The following is a 19,872-nucleotide window of genomic DNA, read 5'->3' on the forward strand; positions in this document are numbered from 1 at the left end:
AATTGTTTATACTATAATGTAAAATAGATTATAATGTAATAATTTTGCCTTAAACAAATTACATTTATCTTTTTTATTTTAATTTATAATATAAATATTCTTATTTACTTTTCATATTTTTAGTATGTACATAGAAATTGGCATAAATTTTTAAATAATTATATGTGTAACAAAATAGATTAAAATATTGTACTTAATAGTTATTTTAAAGGTTTAAATTAGATATTTGTAAAAACAAAATCATATTTCTTAATATTATAATTTTTTTATATTCTCTGAATTCACTTTTTACAATTTTTAACTTAAAAATGTAGAGTTTAAGACTTTAGTATGATCAAAAGAAAAAGTAAAAAGAAATAAACTAATTGTTTTAAAATATACAACTAATGTATTTATATGGTCATTACTTGAGTCTACAAATATATATTACACATACATTGATCAGACGAGTCTAGCTATACACACTAGACAAATATAGCAAAAAACATTATATGAGTTTAATAATATACTCATTAGACGAGTTTGTACATATATTGATTAGACAAGTATAACAAAAACTATTAGATAAGTCTAACAATACACAATAAAGTAGTTTGTCCATACATTAATTAAATGAGTATAACAAAAAACATTAGATGGGGTATTTCATACATTGATTAAACGACTCTAAGCGCACACTAATTATTAGGCGAGTATAAACAAATATTAAACGAGTTTGTCGATGCACTAATTAGACAAGTTTAACCGTATACATTAGATGAATTTATCCACACAATTACTAAACAAGTATAGCAAAAAATATTAGATGAGTTATTCCACACATTGATTAGACGGGTCTAGGAATATTCGTTAGACGAATATATTCAGACACTAATTAAACAAGTTTAACAACAAACATTAAACAAGTTTGTCCACACATTGATAAGAAAAGTCTGGCAATATACATTGCATAAATATGTTTCTCCATACCTAAATTATATGAGTCTATTAATACACATTAGACAAGTTTTTCCATTCACTAGTTAAACAAGTCTTAAAATATAATTAAATGAGTTTGCAGATATATTGGTTGGACGACTATGTCCACACACTAATTAAATTATTCTAGCAACAAACACTATACGAGTATATCTATACACTGATTAGACAAGTCTAACAGTATACATTAGAAAAAGTTTCTTTATACACAAATTAGATGAGTTTATTAATACACATTAGACGAGTTTGTCCACTCACTAATTAGACGAGTCTTGCAATACACATTACACGAGTTTGAATACACACTTATTAGGCGAGTATAACAATACATATTATACGAGTGTACTCATATACTGATTAAATAAGTTTAACAATACATATTAGGTAAGTATATCGATGTATTGACTAGACGAGTCTAGCAATACACATCATATGAGTATTTCCATATACTAATTAGAAAAATATAACAAATAAATTACACGAGATTGTTCATACAATAATTATATGAGTATAACAAAAAATATTAGACAAATCATTTCATACACTGATTAGACGATTATAACAAAAATTATTAAATAAGTCTGGAAATACATTGATTAGATGAGCAAAGCAAAAAACATTAGACAAGATTGTCAATATATTGATTAAAGGAGTCTAACAATACACATTAGACGAGTCATTCATATATTTATTAGACAATTTTAGCAATATACATTAGACAAGCCTTTTGACACATAAATTAGACTATTCTATTAATAAACACTGAAAAAGTTTGTTCATTTACTGCTTAGATGAATCTTGCAATACACATTAGATGAGTTTATTCATATATTGATTATATGAGTATAGAAAAAAAAACATTACACAAGTCTAGCAATACACATTAGACGAGTTTGTCCATATACTGATTAAATGCATATTACAAAAAATATCATGAGTCATTCCATACATTGATTAGATGAATCTAAGAATACACATTAGACGAATATGTTCATACACTGATCAGATGAGTCTTATAACACACATTAGACAAGTTTGTTCATACATTAATTACACCAGTCTAACCATATACGTTGAACGAGTCTATTCATACATATACTAGATGAATTTATTAATACATATTAGACGACTATATCCATTCTATAATTAAAAGAGTCTTACAATATACATACACAAGTTTGTCTATATATTAATTAGACGAGTCTAACAAAACACATTAAAAGAATATGTCCATATACTGATTAGATGAGTTTAAAGATACATATTACATAAATGTGTCTATATATTAATTAGACAAGTCTAACAATACATATTAAACGAATTTATACACTAGATGAGTTTAACAATTCACATTACATCATTATATTAATGCACTAATTTATATTTTTCACGAGTCAACTCTACATATTTTTGTATATCCTTTATACTTTTAAAGAATTTACTTTATTTTTACACATGTTTTATCCTTTACTTTTTTACAAAGTATATTATTTATATTTTTATAAACATATTAGCTTTTTAAACCTATAAATTATTTTTAAAATTAATTATATTCAAAACTTAATTATAAACTTAAAAATATTTATTATTATTTTCTCAATCTCTAATTCTCTTTTAGTAAAAACACAATCAAACATCGAGACATAGAGAGACGAACTAAAACAATTATTGTACAAAAGATGTTACATTAGTGTCAAGAAAGAAACCATCCACCGAAGCAGTCATCAAAATTACACACACTAATATAACTATTAAAAATGTCTCCAACATAAAATCTATAACACATACTGAACTTTGTAAAGTTAAATTTCAATACTTGTACAACAATTCATGGCAGAAACTAATGAAGACATATTTCCTCTTTTCGCTACTTGTCATCCAATACTCAAGGGCTGCTAGTAATAAGCATGAACTAAGAACATAGCATAACATTAAAAAGCCACAGATAGAAAAGGCTTGGCTGCAGCACTCTGAGACATGAATTGCAAAAGTCCTCCAAAAAATTACACATACTGATGGGAAATCATTTCTCGTGAACAAGAGGAGAATACACAGGATACCACATATTACTTCGGACGTACTCCACGGTCTCATCCTGCAACAATAATCACCAGTTAGAAATGCCGCCAATGCTTGTTAAAAAATTTCATTGTTCAGATCTCGATACATGCTAGGCTGGTAGGATGTAAAACTTATAGGTATAATCCATTAGGATTTGTTTCCAAACAGTTGTTTTTCTTCAAAACAGCTGAAATTGAAGGAAGAAAAAAAGAACTTTTCCAGACATGCTCTTGTATATCGTAAAGGATGAAACTTTTCATACTTTTGACATATGGGAAAGTTCTCTGGGCCCCACATCACCATGTCCTTCTGCCAGTTCTTCTTCAACTGCTGCTCGAAGGACAGCAGCCCCAACCTCGGCTGTAACATCTCGTATGCTGCATCAAGCAAGTTGCATTAATAGTGAAGGTCATCATATCAGTTCATGAGACTTTTTTTAGCTTCAAAACAAACAACCAAATCAACCAGATCATTTATTCTTATAACAAAAAAATGTATATCTTTTAAACATTGTTACTGTTAGAAGCTTTTATATTTAGGAAATGAGTGGGAAAACCTTTGACGAGAGAAATGTGTATCAACACTTATATATATTGCTAGATATTGGTGCCAAACTCGGCATCTGAATCCTAGATAATAGTATTCACCAGATCACAGTTTTAAGTTATAAAAAATTTACAATTTAATTTGTTTTGGTCATTACAAAAGGCAATAGGAAAAACAAAGCCAGAAGAAAATGAAATGCAAAAGATAGAAAATAAGGAATAACACCTGTCAACAGATGGGTATAAAACTCCGTTTGAGATATCTTCCTCAGCCATGTATGAAGCAAGGCTGTAAGGATATCAGTATGTCAGTAATTTATTTAAAACAAGCATCAACTGACATCTCTACAGAGCTGGGAAAATTAAAAAAGATGCAATTTTATCAGATGGAAATAGTGATATATAATTTTCGTCATATTCTCATCATACAAGTCACAAAAGATATATAAGTCACAATCCAAGAATTCATGAAGACAATGTGGGACTTTCCAAAAGAAACGCACTAAAGAAAAATAGTACTTCAAAACCAATGGTAAATACATGTGATTACCAAGTAGTAAACATGTTTATTTTTTTCTGGACAAGAACATAAAGAATGAATATCAAAAAAATGAAATGTAGAAAACAGGAAATATGTTGAGCAACACATAAGACAAGGACAAACAGTTCAATGATTATAGCAACCTAGTGAATTCTATTATGCTATGACTACAAATGTCAGAACACATGTTATTTTTGCCAAATTTCCACGGGTGCTAGCACCAATAGCTTTTGGTTAACAAAAAAAGAAACAATTCTCCAAATTAAAATCATACCATTCAGCAGCTGCCTGCAACATTCCATCTGTTATAAGGTGAGAACCTGACAAAAGAGTTCCCAAACCAATTCTGAAAGAAAATGGTTAAACTAGAAGTTACACCAGTAATTCAACTGACAGGTATAATGCACGAAAATATACAAGCCAAGTAGATCTACCCTACCCTGGGAATAGGTACATGTTGTTTGCTTGATTTACATGGCCCACTTTTCCGTTACCTGCACAAGATTTAAATCAATAAATTATGCAACACTCGAGGAATATCGGAACTATACAAGTTACTTCTAAATCAAAGAAAGTGATAATTACCAAGATCTACATTTTCGAAAGGGCTTCCACTGGCAAACACTATATTTTCCCCAGCATGCTTGAATGCATCAATAGCAGTGCACTCAGCTGTCCACATAATACATAGAAAAAATAGTCAATGAAAACACATAAACATTATTAAGGAATTATGAGTGCTTAATGAGCCTTGTACAAACAAACCATTCATGGTAGGGTTAGACATGGCAAAGATAGCAGGTTTTGTTGAAACAGATTCTCTCATTGCCTTAAGCACCTGAGTCGAATCTCAACCATTAATATTAAGAAATTCAATAGCAGAAAAGCTCATACAGTACTGAAGATGTCCACTATATATATTTATTTAATATTCCTTATTGAGGGATGTGATATGATAGAAGTTAGATTGTAGAAGGTAATTACCTCATCATTGAAAATGCCACCAACACCAGATAAACCAAGGAGAACATGTGGCTTAATCTTCTTGACCTAAATATCAATAGGTTTAAGAATTAAAGGATGTACAAGAAAGTATGCATAATCTTTAAAATTAGCATTAATAAAGTGAAGAGGTTTAATCCTTCTATATCAAAATAACTCTTTTCAGTGTTGTAAAGTAGATCCTTGAGCCAAACAAATTTTCCTACATGAATCCTGTAACATTTACCACTTCAATTATGCTAGAACCCTCAGTAAGCCCCTCTAACTCTCTTGGATTTTTAGCAAATGGAGCTGCAGCTGGATCTAGATTGTTCCTGTCAGTTGTGACTAGACCCTGCATACAAAAAATGGCAATGTTATCAGACTAAACCTAAGTTTTTATGAAATAAACTAAACCTCCTCCTCCTACATACTAATATGAAATAGTAGCATAACAATTATATATGCACACTACTAGTAATTCTTTTCTTATGCCATCAACATTGATTGCAAAGACAAATCAAGACAAAGAATATGATAAAAAAAAATATGCTTAGATTGAATGAGTTCATTCAGAGTCACATCTGAAAGGGAATGGATAAGTCAAAACAATTATGTGACTTGCAGGACTAACAATGCTAGTAAAGTTCATGAAAGCATACGTCTTTATCGATCAAATAGAATAGGCTTTTGGCAGCTAAATCACTGCACCCAGATATCTTTGCAACTGCCTTGATGGCCATTTTTAGAACCCCAAGCCCAGCACTGCAATCCAGGCAAAAAAAGATGTTGATGCAGAAAGTAGCTATAATGAAGGAGTGTAATAGACAACAATCAACAAAAGAAAATGGAAAATATGATGTTCGTCATAATCAATTTTGCTAGTGAATTACCTCCCAGCTCCAACCACAACTATCTTTTGGTTCACAAAGTCAGTCAATGGTCGACCTTGGGCTCTTACAGTTCCCAATAATCCAGCAAGTGCAACTCCAGCAGTCCCCTATAGGACATGAAGTAAATATGAACTTTCAGTAGATTCTTAAACAGTGCACTGTTAGGTTACACGTTCAACATTTTGTACATTAACATTACTTTCTCACCTGTATATCATCATTAAACATGCAAAACCTTTTCTGATATCTTTCCAGGGTTTCAAAAGCCCACTTCATTTGGAAGTCCTCAAACTGACATAATTAAAACAAAAATCTAATTACAAAATTGATAAAAGAATGTGCTAGAATAAATACAGACAAACACATATCAGTGGGGAAAGGAGAAAAAATTTAACAGACCTACCTGCACAATAGCCTTGGGCCATCGAGCGTGAACCGCTTCCATGAATTCATCTACAATTGATAGATACTCTTCACCTTCCAACCTTGGTTGACGTAGTCCTAAATCTGCCATGTAAAAATGTTAAAAAAAGTCAATTCCTTCTGATATCAACAATATGATATATTTGAATACTGATAAGAAAAAAAAGATAAATTAGAATGCTAGCTGTTGGCCCAAACCTTCCATTGTGAGAAAAAAATTACAATTCAATGATAAAATATTCAAGAACACATCCCAAAGCTCAAAACATAAAAAGTTGTATCTAATTGATTGGTTCCTTTCCAGTGTTGAAGTTAGAGACAACTTAATGGCAGAAATGGCTATGTCCTATGGCAATTTATTCTTTTATAATTGTTTCAATTTTTGGATAAGCTTTTGCATAATCAGAGTTTTAGTGGAGCCAAAACTCTGAATTTTCATAGCTAGCCTGGGTGAGATGAGCACATATGTGCAAGGTGAAGAGCAAGGTAGCTTAATTCTGAAGATTCTAAAGCTTCCAAAGTTTCTATTCTAGTTATTGTCGATGGAAGGTGATGATTGATGAGTCTGAATCTTTCACACTTGTTTGGCAATTTTAAAGCCTTGATGCCTATGATATGAAACTGTATTCCACGTAGTGTATTAATCCTGATTTTGGATATGGAAGCTTAAAAAGTCATGGTTCTAAATGAAAAAAATAAATATTTGGTCCTCCCATTATGATATTTCTGGCTCCATCTTTGTCCCCAAATAAATTAATGACAAAAGTAAAAGCTATAAATAAGTAGTCAAAAGATTGAAAAGAACAGAGTTTACTCACAAAGGCGGTCTTCAAGTAGCTTTTGATTGTTGGTGCCAACGTCCAACATAACTGGAAGTATCTGCAGTTGGAAAAACATGAGTTAACAATAGAGAATTTATCAATTGTTATTAATGATCCTACATTAAAAGAATCAAAAGACATATCATTCTACATTAATGATTCTAATGAAGTCAGAACATCATGAACACATTGTCATGTAATTTATAGATGTCACATGTAACTACAAACGATAAAATTGCCCGCACTAACGAAATTGTATCTATCCTAGCATAATTATCCTGTTCACTGCTTAAGTGTTAAGAAAGATCTTAGCCCAAGCCTAGGCCACCAGCATAAGATCCATGAGTGACGATCAGATGTATATCAGCTAACAATGAAACAAAAACAGCAAGAAATTGGAATGAAAGTAGTTTGAGAGAGAAAAGAAGAAGCATACTCTTTGTGGGTTGATACCAGCGGCAGCAACATACACATCAAGTTTACCTATGGGAATTCCGATTCCCTGAACTCCAAGGTCGCCTAAGCCAAGAATTCGACTTCCATCTGTTAAGACAATCATGTCTACCTGCAACAGGAGCAAGAAAATGATAACCAAACATAATGAATGAACAATTGCAAGCCAATTTTGTCACTTAATGAACCAAAACACATCACACCAAAGTCGTGGCAAGAGTTTTATTTGGCTAACAAATAGATAAGTTGGCTGATATCTTATATATTTGTTTAGGCTTTAGGAAAATGTTTGGAAAAACTAAACTTTGAACTGGCTGATAAGCAAAAAATAATATTAAAAAAAAAACATTAATTACTTGGCCATAACCTGAAATTTGATAACCATGAGTTTTCAAATAATTATCATTTTTCAAATTTTAGTTCATTTCAAATAATTTAACATCTTAAAAGTTAATATAATGTATTTTTAATGTTATTCTCATTTTTAAATATTTTCATTTAAGAAAATGAGATAATTAAATGGATTTATATTATAACTGTGATGATCTTATATTATAAAAATTATATTCCATCATGATTAGTGAGAATGTTAAGGATTTTTGCACATTTGCACATAAGAAGGATAGAATAGAATTTTAATAAGATAACGAACATAAAAATTAAAAGAAAAATAAAATAAATTAGGAAATTTAAGCTTAAATGCTACATAAAGTAGTGTTTAAAAAATGGTTCTGACTAATGCAATAAGCTCCTTTAGCAAACAACTCCACCTTATCCAAATAAGCTTATAATAAGGTCAAATAGATGGTAAGTTATTTGTCTTGCCAAACACACGGTAATTGGTAACCACAATTAGAGATATAAGACCAAAACTTTTGAAAATTCAATACAAACTTAAAAATCAATATCAATTTTAATTATTAAAGAGTCTCCCTTTCAATAAAAGAAAAAAAAAAGCCAAATACTACAACCTCCCCTAACTTTTTCCAGATGTTTCACAAACATATCCTCAAGTTAGAACCTTCAAGTAAAGAGTATTAATTACACAATGAGTTTCTTCTGTGGAAGTCCCCTCTTGTTCTTTGAGATCTATGGTCTTTGGCCACATCAATTAAGTGTCAATTTGTTCTCATTTTTCTATTACTACACCAGCTTTCCATAAGAGGAAATATTTGTGAAAATTTTAAAAGAAAGTATGAGAACCTTTATGTTATAGAAAAAACAAAAATCATCAATGACAAACTAAACAAAAATACCTTTTGATAAATTAATCTGGATCCATACAAACTGTAAAAAGAAAACCATATTTCATTTTTGGATAAATTAATCTGATCAATACAAACTGAAACAAGAAACATATGTTGCACTATATAATTACCGTTCCTTTCCCATGATTCCAAATTTTAACTTAAAACATAACTGATAGTTTTCTTATGCTGAACTACAATAGAATAGAATATCAATTCCGAGCCAACTGAATATCTGTTTATCACTCAAGGAATGGAGATTGACTAACTCAGCGTTAAGAGTAAGACAATTCAAGGAGATCTTTCATTTTCAAAATGTCACAATGTGATTAATTAGAAGGGAAGAATATAAGGTAAATGGCTATTTCCAATAATGGACAAAAGGAAAATGGTACTGAACTTCAAAAATTAATGCAATACCTCGTGAGCTGGCCAGTTATAAATCATAGACATCATCTCCCCTTTATCTTTGGCACTAAAGTACATCCCCCGTGGACGTCTAAATAACCCCGAATAATTTTGACACACTAATCCAACTGTTGGAGTATATATTATTGGAGCAAACTCTTTAATATTATCAATAAGAACCTGAAAAAAAAATGTAATATAGCAACGCATGAATCACATAACAGAAATTTGATCATATTCTTTCATAAAAAAAAAGCTCAAAAACACAAAAAAGCAAACATCATGGTCTAACTCACTCTGTAGTACAAAGTCTCGTTCCTGTCGTGCAGTCTATTTAATATCCTCCATTTTGCCAAGGAAACAACTTTATCTGATTGCCCCTGAGTATTATTCTCCAAAGATCGGAATGAATTCACTGGAAAACAAATATAACAATCCAATATTACCAAACAATAAAATAAAACAAGGCAAAAAGCGTGAGAACCCAAACACACTACTCTAGCGAACTAAGTTTTCAGAAGTTAGGCAAAGTGACTAGTTCTACAACTAAAACACCCCCATACCAATGGATAGATATAAGAAAAGTAGTTGTCAAACTTACTAAAGCGATCATATTGCTGCTCAAAGGATATAACACGTGGAGGAAGGAGGCCCCGAAGCCCCAATCTATCCCTTTCAGTCAAAGGAAACCCAGTATCCTGCATTCCCAGCATTAAAAAGGAGCAAAAACAAAAAAGGTTCACAGATTCAGGATCCAGAAGAAGACCGTGAAAGAAGGTTTCATGACCAAGTTGAAATCATCCAAAAGATTTTGTAAACAAAGAAAAAGACCCGTGAGAAGCCCCATTTTTGTCAAGCGTTCAACTCAACCAAACTCCAGTGACATACCATGGAGAATATCAATGACACCAAACAGAATTAGCTTCCATCATTCTTCCCTCCTATTATTATTTTTTTCTCTTTTGCTTGGAAGAAAAACCAAAAAAAAAAATCATATAACCATGACAAGCACATAAATCAACACTCTAACTTTTCGAATAATAGCAGCAAAAACAAAAAATTCCGGCTTTCAAGCACCAGTTTACAAACTGCGAGAACCTTCTGAAACTAAAAAAATTTACAAAAAAAAAACGAAAGCTAAACACTTTCTGCTAAATTAAAGTGAATTAGAAACTCTCAAGATTGAGACACAGGTAGAAAAAGCGAAGCTAAAGTGTTGTGATGCGAATTATGAGAAACCTTGTTGAACCAAGGATCGTGGAGTATGTCAGCACCGCGTTTGTGGACAATGCACGGACCGGGAATCGCGGCGGAGAACCGCCGCGATCGGGCGATGTTGGAAGCGGCGGCGAATCGGGCGAGTTTCCACATCCTCCTTTGTTTTTGTCTGTATGTGGAAAATTCACCACTGTGAGCGTGTCTTCAAAGTGGAGCTTAAATTTGTCGAGAAAAATCAAACACGTCTATAACTATGCTATGCTATTGACATTTTGTAAGGTAGAACCACATTTTCCCGAGAAAATTAAACTGTGAGAAAGCGGTAATTAGTGTTGAAATGAAGAGTCCCAAGCATTTATAGTGGAACCAGGTGCTGTCTGCTGACTTCAGTAGATGAATTCAGCTTCCGCTTCAATCAGCTCAATTTTTCCTTTTTCATGTTAAAATAACTCGCTTTATATTAGAAATAAAATCAATATTTAATTAAGTTTTAATTAATCTCAACTTGATCGTATATTAAGATCTATTCTTATAAATATTTAAATACAGATCTAATAGTATAAATGAGATGAAAGATAAATATTTTATCATTTACATATAAAATTTAAATGTATAAAAAATTAATTATTTAAATTTCAGAAAAAATTATTATTTCTGTAAAAAAAAACTATTTTTCTTTCTTCTCTTTGTCATTATTTCTCTGGTTGATTATGGGAAGCTTTACACGTATGGATTTAGGATCTTGCATGAGGGTATTTTAGACTAAATATCTCTCAATAGGATTATAAGGGATCATATATTATTTATTAGAGTTTTTTTTTTTACAAGTTTAGTGTGTAAGTAGTAAAATTGAAAGCATTGATCAAACAAGTATTATGATTTTGATATAACTTGTGATGTATCGTAAACATAAATTACTTTTAAGGAGTAAATATTATGGTGATATTATTATGTTGAGTATTTAATTTGAAATTTGAGAAAAAGATATTATTATGTGTATCGTATGAACCCGTTTCAAGTTTTTATAGAAAATTTTCACATTAACTGAATATATTATCAATAACATTCAATTTTTTAAATTAAATAAAAATAAGATGAGTACATATATAGTCGTTTTATCATCGTCTCGTGCCCATCCCATACACCTTTTATTATATTACTTTTATTTAAAATTATTAAAAACACATTTAATTTATTTAAGTAATGTAGGAATCTTGTATTAACTTTTTCATTTTCTAATTTATTTTAAGACACACAATTGGTCATCTATATTCTTTTTCTTACAATCATTTAATATTTATCTAATTGTTATTTTATATTTTTATTTGGTATTTATATAATGAATTTTTTTAGATTAAGAAAAACTAAATATATCATTATTACATTAAACATTTAATAATATTATATTTACTCTATCGTGTTTTTTATTTTAATAAAAAAATCTTTAATTAATATTTAAAATAATAAATAAATATGCAGCAAGGCCTTCTTACAAAAAATTTATATGAATTAAATATGAGATAAAAGTGACCTATTCCTGTGGGTTGATATTTTATGCGCACTTGAAGTCAAATTGAGAATGAGAGTATGAGCATGGGGCACACACGCTTCTCACGTACCAACCAACCTCCGTATAATATTTAATTATTTATGAGGCACGATGCTTTCATTTTTTTTTTTTATTCTCAAATTGTGTTAGTTCTAATGATATTGATTCTGAAAATTTCAGTTGATATTATTAGAAACGTCATGTCATTGATCGAGACTAAAATTTTTAAAAATATATTTCTAGAATTTAAAATAAAAAACATTATACGTTTCTTTATATTAAGATTAAAATATTTCTAGAAATTAAAAAAAAAACTATAGAATATTTATAAAGGTTAAAAAATAAATATTTACAAAGTTATAAAAACAAAATAATATATAATATCTATATGTTACTCAAAAAGTAATTTATAACTATTAAATATTTTAAACATCTTATTTAATCCACTATGTTACCATGTCCCCCTCTTGCTTTCTTCAATTTGCAATGACACTATTTAACATATTCATATAAATTCATTTTCTTAAAGTTTTTATTTATTAAATGTAATATTAATCTTTTATGAAAATTTAGATTTATATTTCATTATTGTTGTATTTTTAAGTAGTCCTTCTATGAAAGATCCGTCATTTATTTATTATATTTTGTGATGTTATGGTAAAAAACAAAGTGGTGACCCACTTTTAAACCTTCAAATATTTGCTTTTTGTCCACTTGGAAGAGATATTCGATTTGTTAATTTCCAAAGGATGAAGTTAAGAATATGCCATTTCCACCTTACATGGCCCCCAACAATATGAACTTGTTGGAATAGATGTCACCCATAAAATTATGCAACAAAATAACATATTTAAGTGACAGAATAATAAACAATTTTTTAGTTACATAATTAAGAGAATTGAAATCAAAGAATTTGATTCCATATATGAGAGCAGTGGGTGGAAATCAATTCATCCGTTGGAACAAAATCCACAACTTTCATTCTCTTGGAAGGGCATCGATTCCTCTTATTACACCGCGTAATCTTTTCTTTCTAACATAATACAAATAATATTCATATAAAAACTTCATATAATACTACTTTTCTGTTAATTTTATTTAATTATAGTTTATTACATCACATTGTAATAATATATAAAGAATTTGTATCACAAGGGTAAAAACAGAGGTACAGAGAGAATGATAACAGGTTCATATGTATATTTTTATCGAAGTCGAATTAATCCGACTCATTTAAACTCGGTTCATGCGAGTTGAACTTGTAGTAGGTCGGGCTTACCAATTCACTTACCTAATTTTATTTTATTAAAATTTAATTTTAATTTTATAAAAAAATATTTATTATTTTATTTTTGTTTGAAAAAATTATTTAAGTTTCTTATTTTAAAAATTAATTAAACAGTCATTAGAAGTTAAATTTGGAAATGAAATTTGTTTAGATTTGAATTATAGAAAGTTTATAATTTTTTTATTTAAAAAAATTGTAATTAAGTGAGTCAGTGAGCCAATCTGTTTACTCACTGTGATAGATCGCTAATAAATGAATTGGATTGGACTGATTCACTAAATGACCAACCCATGGTGGGTCAAACCAGATACCCATTTTGATCGTTCTAAATAATATTCATATAAAAACTTCATATAATAATACTACTTTTCTTGTTAATTTTATTTAATTATTATTTATATGATAGTCAAAAAATGTTTTTACAACAGACATATGAATGATGACAAAAACAGAGGTACTGAAAGAATGATAAGAGGTTCATACAATAATATTGCATGATCTACAAGTCAAGTTTTTATTAACATAAAAATTAATAGCACCTATTTCTTGAAAAGTTGTGAAAACCTTTAATAGGTTTTGTCCTTAAATTATGATGTTATTTTGATTTTTTTTTATTTTAAAGTTTGATTATGTTAAGTCTTTATTTTATTATTAAGAAATAAATAGTTATTTTCGCACAACGTCTTAATTGGTAACGTAATTTATTGTTTTTCACGTCAAAAAAACAGCTAATATCGTTGGATGGGAAGAACTCATACATTTTTTTAAGTATTAAAACATAATAGAATCAAAGTTTAATATAAAGAAAAACTAAAACTGTGTTATAGTTTGAATTAAAAAACTAGTCCTTTTATTTTTTTTTTAAGACATAACATTAAAGCAATCTCAAATATAGAGCACATGGTTTTGAAATTAACTCTGAAATTGTTGTGTAATAAATAAGATATTCCCAGTGGCGGAAGGCATTTTGTGAATAAGGAAAAACGCAGCATTGTCATAAATGGAGTTAGTGACCCTCCTTCTCCTTTCTTACCAACAATAACCTTCTACCCTCATGTTGGAATTACTTCTATTTCAGATCATAAAGTACAACCTAAATTTGTTAACAGCAAACTTTAACAATTTCTTTTCTCCCCTGAACCTGGTTTCGAGCCAGCTCAATTTTAAAACAATGGTGGATCTAAGTGTAAGGACATGTAATTATATATAAATATAGAGGTATATATATTAAATAAGAAAGAAAAGAAATTAAATTAAGGGGAGGCTTTTTCCTTTATTTTATTAATGTATAAATCATATCAATTTTATCAAACTCTGCACATTTTCTTCAAAGCCACATTCTCTCTCTAAAACTTCATCCCTAACTTTCTCTGCTTTTCCTCTACCAAATCTTGAAATTGAACCGGTGTATTGTCATTTAGGTGGTGATTCTGCATTCCCGGAGTCGAGAGCTTCGACTTGAGCCGATCGGTTTCGCGTTCTATAGCTGGGTACTATAGCTGCGGGTCTTTGAGTTGAGCAAAGAAGTTTCAAGGTAAGGGGAGCTAGATACTTTTCTATGGGTTGTATGAACAATACATGTGCTGAAATATGTAATATTCTGTTGTTTGATGAACAAGTTTGTGTTTAGAGTGACCTGGTTTTGTATGGATCTGTATGAGTGAATGTGGAACTCAAAATTTGGGGAAAATGGCTAGAAATGGTACTCTGGAGTTTGGTTGCAATTCTGCATAACTCTGCAGAACGCGATAGATAGCATTCGGCCATGCCTTGATTTGGTACCATACGGTTAGGTGTTGATTTGGTACCGTTCGGTTAGGTGTTGATTTGGTATCGTTCGGTTAGGTGTTGATTTGGTACCGTTTGGTCAGGTGTTGATCTGGTACCGTTCCGTTAGGTGTTGATATGGTACCGTTCGGTCAGGGTTGATTTGGTACCGTTCGGTTAGGTGTTGATTCGATACTGTTTGGTCAGGTGTTGATTTGGTACCGTTCGATCAGGTGTTGATCTGGTACCGTTCGGTCAGGGTTGATTTGGAACCGTTCGGTTAGGTGTTGATCTGGTACCGTTCAGTTAGGTGTTGAGTTGGTACCGTTCGGTCAGGGTTGATTTGGCACCGTTCGGTTAGGTGTTGATCTGGTACCGTTCGGTCAGGGTTGATTTGCTATCGTTCGGTTAGGTGTTGATTTGGTACCGTTTGGTTAGGTGTTGAGTTGGTACCGTTCGATCATGGTTGATTTGGTACCGTTCGGTTAGGTGTTGATCTGGTACCGTTCGGTTAGGTGTTGATTTGGTACCGTTCGGTCAGGGTTGATTTGGTACCGTTCGGTTAGGTGTTGATCTCGTACCGTTCGGTTAGGTGTTGAGTTGGTACCGTTTGGTCAAGGTTGATTTGGTACCGTTCAGATAGGTGTTGATCTGGTACCATTCGGTTAGGTGTTGATTTGGTACCGTTCGATCAAGGTTGATTTGGTACCGTTCAGTTAGGTGTTGATTTGGTACCGTTCGGTTAGGTGTTGATCTGGTACCGTTCGGTTAGGTGTTGATTTGGTACCGTTCGGTCAGGTGTTGATTTGGTATCGTTCGGTCAGGTGTTGATCTGGTACCGTTCGGTTAGGTGTTGATCTGGTATCGTTCGGTTTTGATCTGGTACCGTTCAGTTAGGTGTTGATCTGGTACCATTCGGTTAGGTATTGAGTTGGTACCATTCGGTCAGGGTTGATTTGGTATCGTTCGGTTAGGTGTTGATCTCGTACCGTTCGGTTAGGTGTTGATTTGGTACCGTTCGGTCAGGTGTTGATTTGGTACCGTTCTGTCAGGTGTTGATTTGGTACCGTTCGGTCAGGTGTTGATCTGGTACCGTTCGGTCAGGTGTTGATCTGGTACCGTTCGGTCAGGTGTTGATCTGGTATCGTTCGGTCAGGTGTTGATCTGGTACCGTTCGGTCAGGTGTTGATCTGGTACCGTTCGGTCAGGTGTTGATCTGGTACCGTTCGGTCAGGTGTTGATCTGGTACCGTTCGGTCAGGTGTTGATCTGGTACCGTTCGATCAGGTGTTGATCTGGTACCGTTCGGTCAGGTGTTGATCTGGTACCGTTCGGTCAGGTGTTGATCTTGTACCGTTCAGTCAGGTGTTGATTTTGTACCGTTCGGTCATGTGTTGATTTGGTAGCGTTCGGTCTTGATGGTGCTCGGTCTTGATACTGCTCGGTCTTAGTGGTACGTGGTCTAAATAGCGTTCGGCCAAAGCTCTCAATGCTTGGCCAAAGTTCATAGTGTTCGGTTCGAGCCTCTTTTGCTCTTGTTTTGGGTTGAATTAAGTGTGTGGGATGATTGCAACGCATAGTATGATGTGATAATGTGATTAGATTACAAGTATGTGAGTATGTGAAACATGTTTGGTGGTTAAAAATATGTATTTGTACGAGTATGGTTGATGGACGTATTTCCATGGATTTTAAAGGGAGGTCACATGGTGGTGCCCTATAGTGTTGGACGTAATTCCATGATCTTTCAGGAGAAAATTCATGGTGGTGCCCTAGTAATGTTTAGAATGAATTGCATGGTAGCTCAGTCTTGGGGTTTTCCTGACGCTCCAATGGTCTTTCATTCTCAAGTAGAGAGGATTGATTCATGTGGTGAGGAGTAGCAGGAGGTCCTAGTCTTGGGTGCTTCAAGTATGACCTAAGGTGAGTGATAACGGACTAACCTCGTGTGTGTGGTAGGGTGAAACCCATTGGCAATGACTTTGCAAAGCAGTAGAGGCCACCACGAGTGCATAACCCACCATAGCTCGGCAATCATTCTAGTCCGGACGAGTCAAGTTTAAGTGCAACAAGTCATGTGTGTGTAGTGTACTATATTTGTCTTTATTTGCATGTTGCTTGTGACTGTTATAACATGATTTTATATCTAGCTCACCCTTGCTTGCTTGTGTTTGTGCATGTTGTATGTGTTTCCTTTTGCGATGATCATCCACTTGGGTGGGAGCAGATGGAGAGGAGGATACTTTGGAAACAGCTCTTGATGGGGACGGCAATGTTGCAGCTTAGATTTGCTAGCTTTTATTTCCATGAACTCATATTATTTTGAAGAACTTTAGTGCATTTAAAGTTTTAAATTCTGTAATTTTCAGGGAGAAACTCTAATACTGTAGTTTTCAATTCCACACTATTTTAAGGATGACTGAAATCCTAATTACTCTTGACTGTTTTCCTATATTATGCATGATGACATCTTTATTATATGTATGTCTTTTCTATATATTTTGGAACATCACACTAAATATAATTAAATCTTATAAAATTAATTTTTAAAACAAGATTTCTATTTACTTATATATTATCTAAGTAACACAGATGTATTGATACAAACATTGGACACCACTCAGACAGAAACACTTCTATATATATAATCTTCAAATAGGGTATCAGAACATAAATATATATTTCATCATTATGAATTATTTAAGTTAAGAGTTAAATATATTTGTAGTTTCTAAACTTTAATGCGAAAATGAAAATTGTCATGAAATTTTGACATATTTTGGTTTTTTCAAATTTTAAAAATAAATGGTAGAGACTTTTTAACTTAATTACACCAAATTATTTTTATGTGTGAAAAATATTTTCAAATAACATTGAAATGAGAATCTTTAAATGGTATAAACAGTGGAATAAACAACTAAAATGTTACTATAAAATACCACGTAAAAAAAAGTAAAAAGAAAATAGCATAATTGAGTTAAAAAGGAAATATACATTCATTTTTAAAGTTTGAGAAATAAAATATATCAAAGTTTTAAATAATGGAAAATTTCAATTTTGTTTCAAATTTAAAGACTTAAAAACATATTTAAATATTAATTTAACAATCAATATTTATATACTTAAATGCATCTATAAATAATATTAATCAAATATAATAATCTAAACATATAATAAAAATAACCTAAACTATTTATCTAATATAAAAAAATAAATAGAAATCATATAAGATTTATTTTTATTTATATAATCATAATAAAAATTTATGTATAAGTTTATGAATTTTTAAAAAATCATTATATTTGTCATTATTAATATTGTGTTGGAACCATTTTAAAACTATGTCAATGAAAAAATAAATGTGTTTTAAACTTGACACTTCACATATAAGTGTGGTATGAATGTTTGATACATGTCAAACACTGTAATACTATGAGATATGTCCGAATTTCATAATCTTATATAGTTGATACGATATGTCCAACACAACCTCTCATTTTAAGGCATAATAAGTCACTTATATATAGTATATAATTTTAATTAAATTTGTCTAACGCAGTCAAACAAGAACAGTTCCGATTATAAATGTTTCAAAAGACGTATATGGTAGAAGTAAACATCCAACTAACACTGGCAATTGGGTTCGTAGGGCTTCACAACAGCTTAGTAATGGCGTTGTAATAAATTTTGATAGATAAACTTTTCAATAAGGGAAAGAAAAAGAAACTTTCTTAAAACGGTATATCTTAAAATCAGTTATTTCTTTTTAAAAAAAAAATTTATTGTGATAAGTATAAATTAACTTTACTTTTAATTTTAAAAAAAAATCCCTTGATGATTTCATATCAAAATCAACAAAAGTGAGAAGCTAAAATGAATTGGACCACTGAACTAATTATCTAAATGAAATGTGTTACAAAATTAATGTATACACTATCTTAAATATTAAATTCATAATTGAATATATATTTTGTAAGATCCAAAACTAATGAAGGATTTCTAAGTATCTTTTGTTCGGGTGTGTAAAAGAAAAAATACCCTTAACATTCATCTCATTCTGTGTTTTGTTATTGGTCCTACCTTGTTTTCTTCCACGCATTTTGATGGAAGTTCTGCTCTTTGTAATAACTTTGCAATTGTGCAATTTAAAAATGACTTTTAAATGTCACAATCTAGAAGTTCTTTTAATTAAAAAAATGATTTATAAACTACGCATTTTGAAAGACATTGTTAAATTATATATTCTGGGAGTTTGTTTATATAAAAATGATTCTCGTATTATATAATTTAGTTTATTTATAAAAGTGAATTCTAAATTATGTAATTTATAAATATATTTTTTTTATAAAATAGAAGGTCAAACCCATTTTCATAAAGAAATCTCCCTTTTGCTCTCGTGGTGCTGGTCATATTGAAAGTGGATTGAAGGTGTACAAAATATAATAATAGTTAAAATCATTATGCTATTAGTCATATATGTTTAATATGAAATGTTTATAAAGAAAGGATTTCCGTATCCTCTATTCAATCAAAATGCTGAAATTCGTCCACTGATCCCACCTCATCATCATTTATTTATTTTGTCCTTACTTTTACCCTAAATCATCATAGGGCAACTCAATTCGTTTTAAAAAGAAGGGTTTATTAAATACAAATTTTTTTAATGCAAACAAGTAACACCCTTTTTGTCTAAAAGAATA

At 31.0% G+C, this 19,872-nt stretch overlaps 1 protein-coding gene across 1 annotated transcript; it reads right to left on the reverse strand.

The window, feature by feature from the left end:
* Nucleotides 1-2,622: 2,622 nt before the first annotated feature.
* Nucleotides 2,623-10,968, reverse strand: LOC108347684 (NAD-dependent malic enzyme 59 kDa isoform, mitochondrial). The gene is made up of 19 exons (XM_017587080.2): nucleotides 10,591-10,968; nucleotides 9,953-10,049; nucleotides 9,648-9,766; nucleotides 9,364-9,531; nucleotides 7,680-7,808; nucleotides 7,241-7,301; nucleotides 6,403-6,506; nucleotides 6,207-6,290; nucleotides 6,000-6,106; nucleotides 5,769-5,871; nucleotides 5,354-5,461; nucleotides 5,110-5,175; nucleotides 4,891-4,963; nucleotides 4,711-4,797; nucleotides 4,565-4,619; nucleotides 4,400-4,471; nucleotides 3,811-3,873; nucleotides 3,302-3,416; nucleotides 2,623-3,073 (listed from the first exon to the last, which is right to left on the reverse strand). The coding sequence occupies exons 1-19, from the start codon at nucleotides 10,720-10,722 to the stop codon at nucleotides 3,002-3,004; spliced, it is 1,815 nt and encodes a 604-aa protein (XP_017442569.1). The 5' UTR covers nucleotides 10,723-10,968; the 3' UTR covers nucleotides 2,623-3,001.
* Between the last annotated feature and the right edge of the window lie 8,904 nt (nucleotides 10,969-19,872).

This window comes from Vigna angularis, chromosome 9 (genome assembly GCF_016808095.1).
Source record: "Vigna angularis cultivar LongXiaoDou No.4 chromosome 9, ASM1680809v1, whole genome shotgun sequence".
In the NCBI taxonomy this organism is placed as follows: domain Eukaryota; kingdom Viridiplantae; phylum Streptophyta; class Magnoliopsida; order Fabales; family Fabaceae; genus Vigna; species Vigna angularis.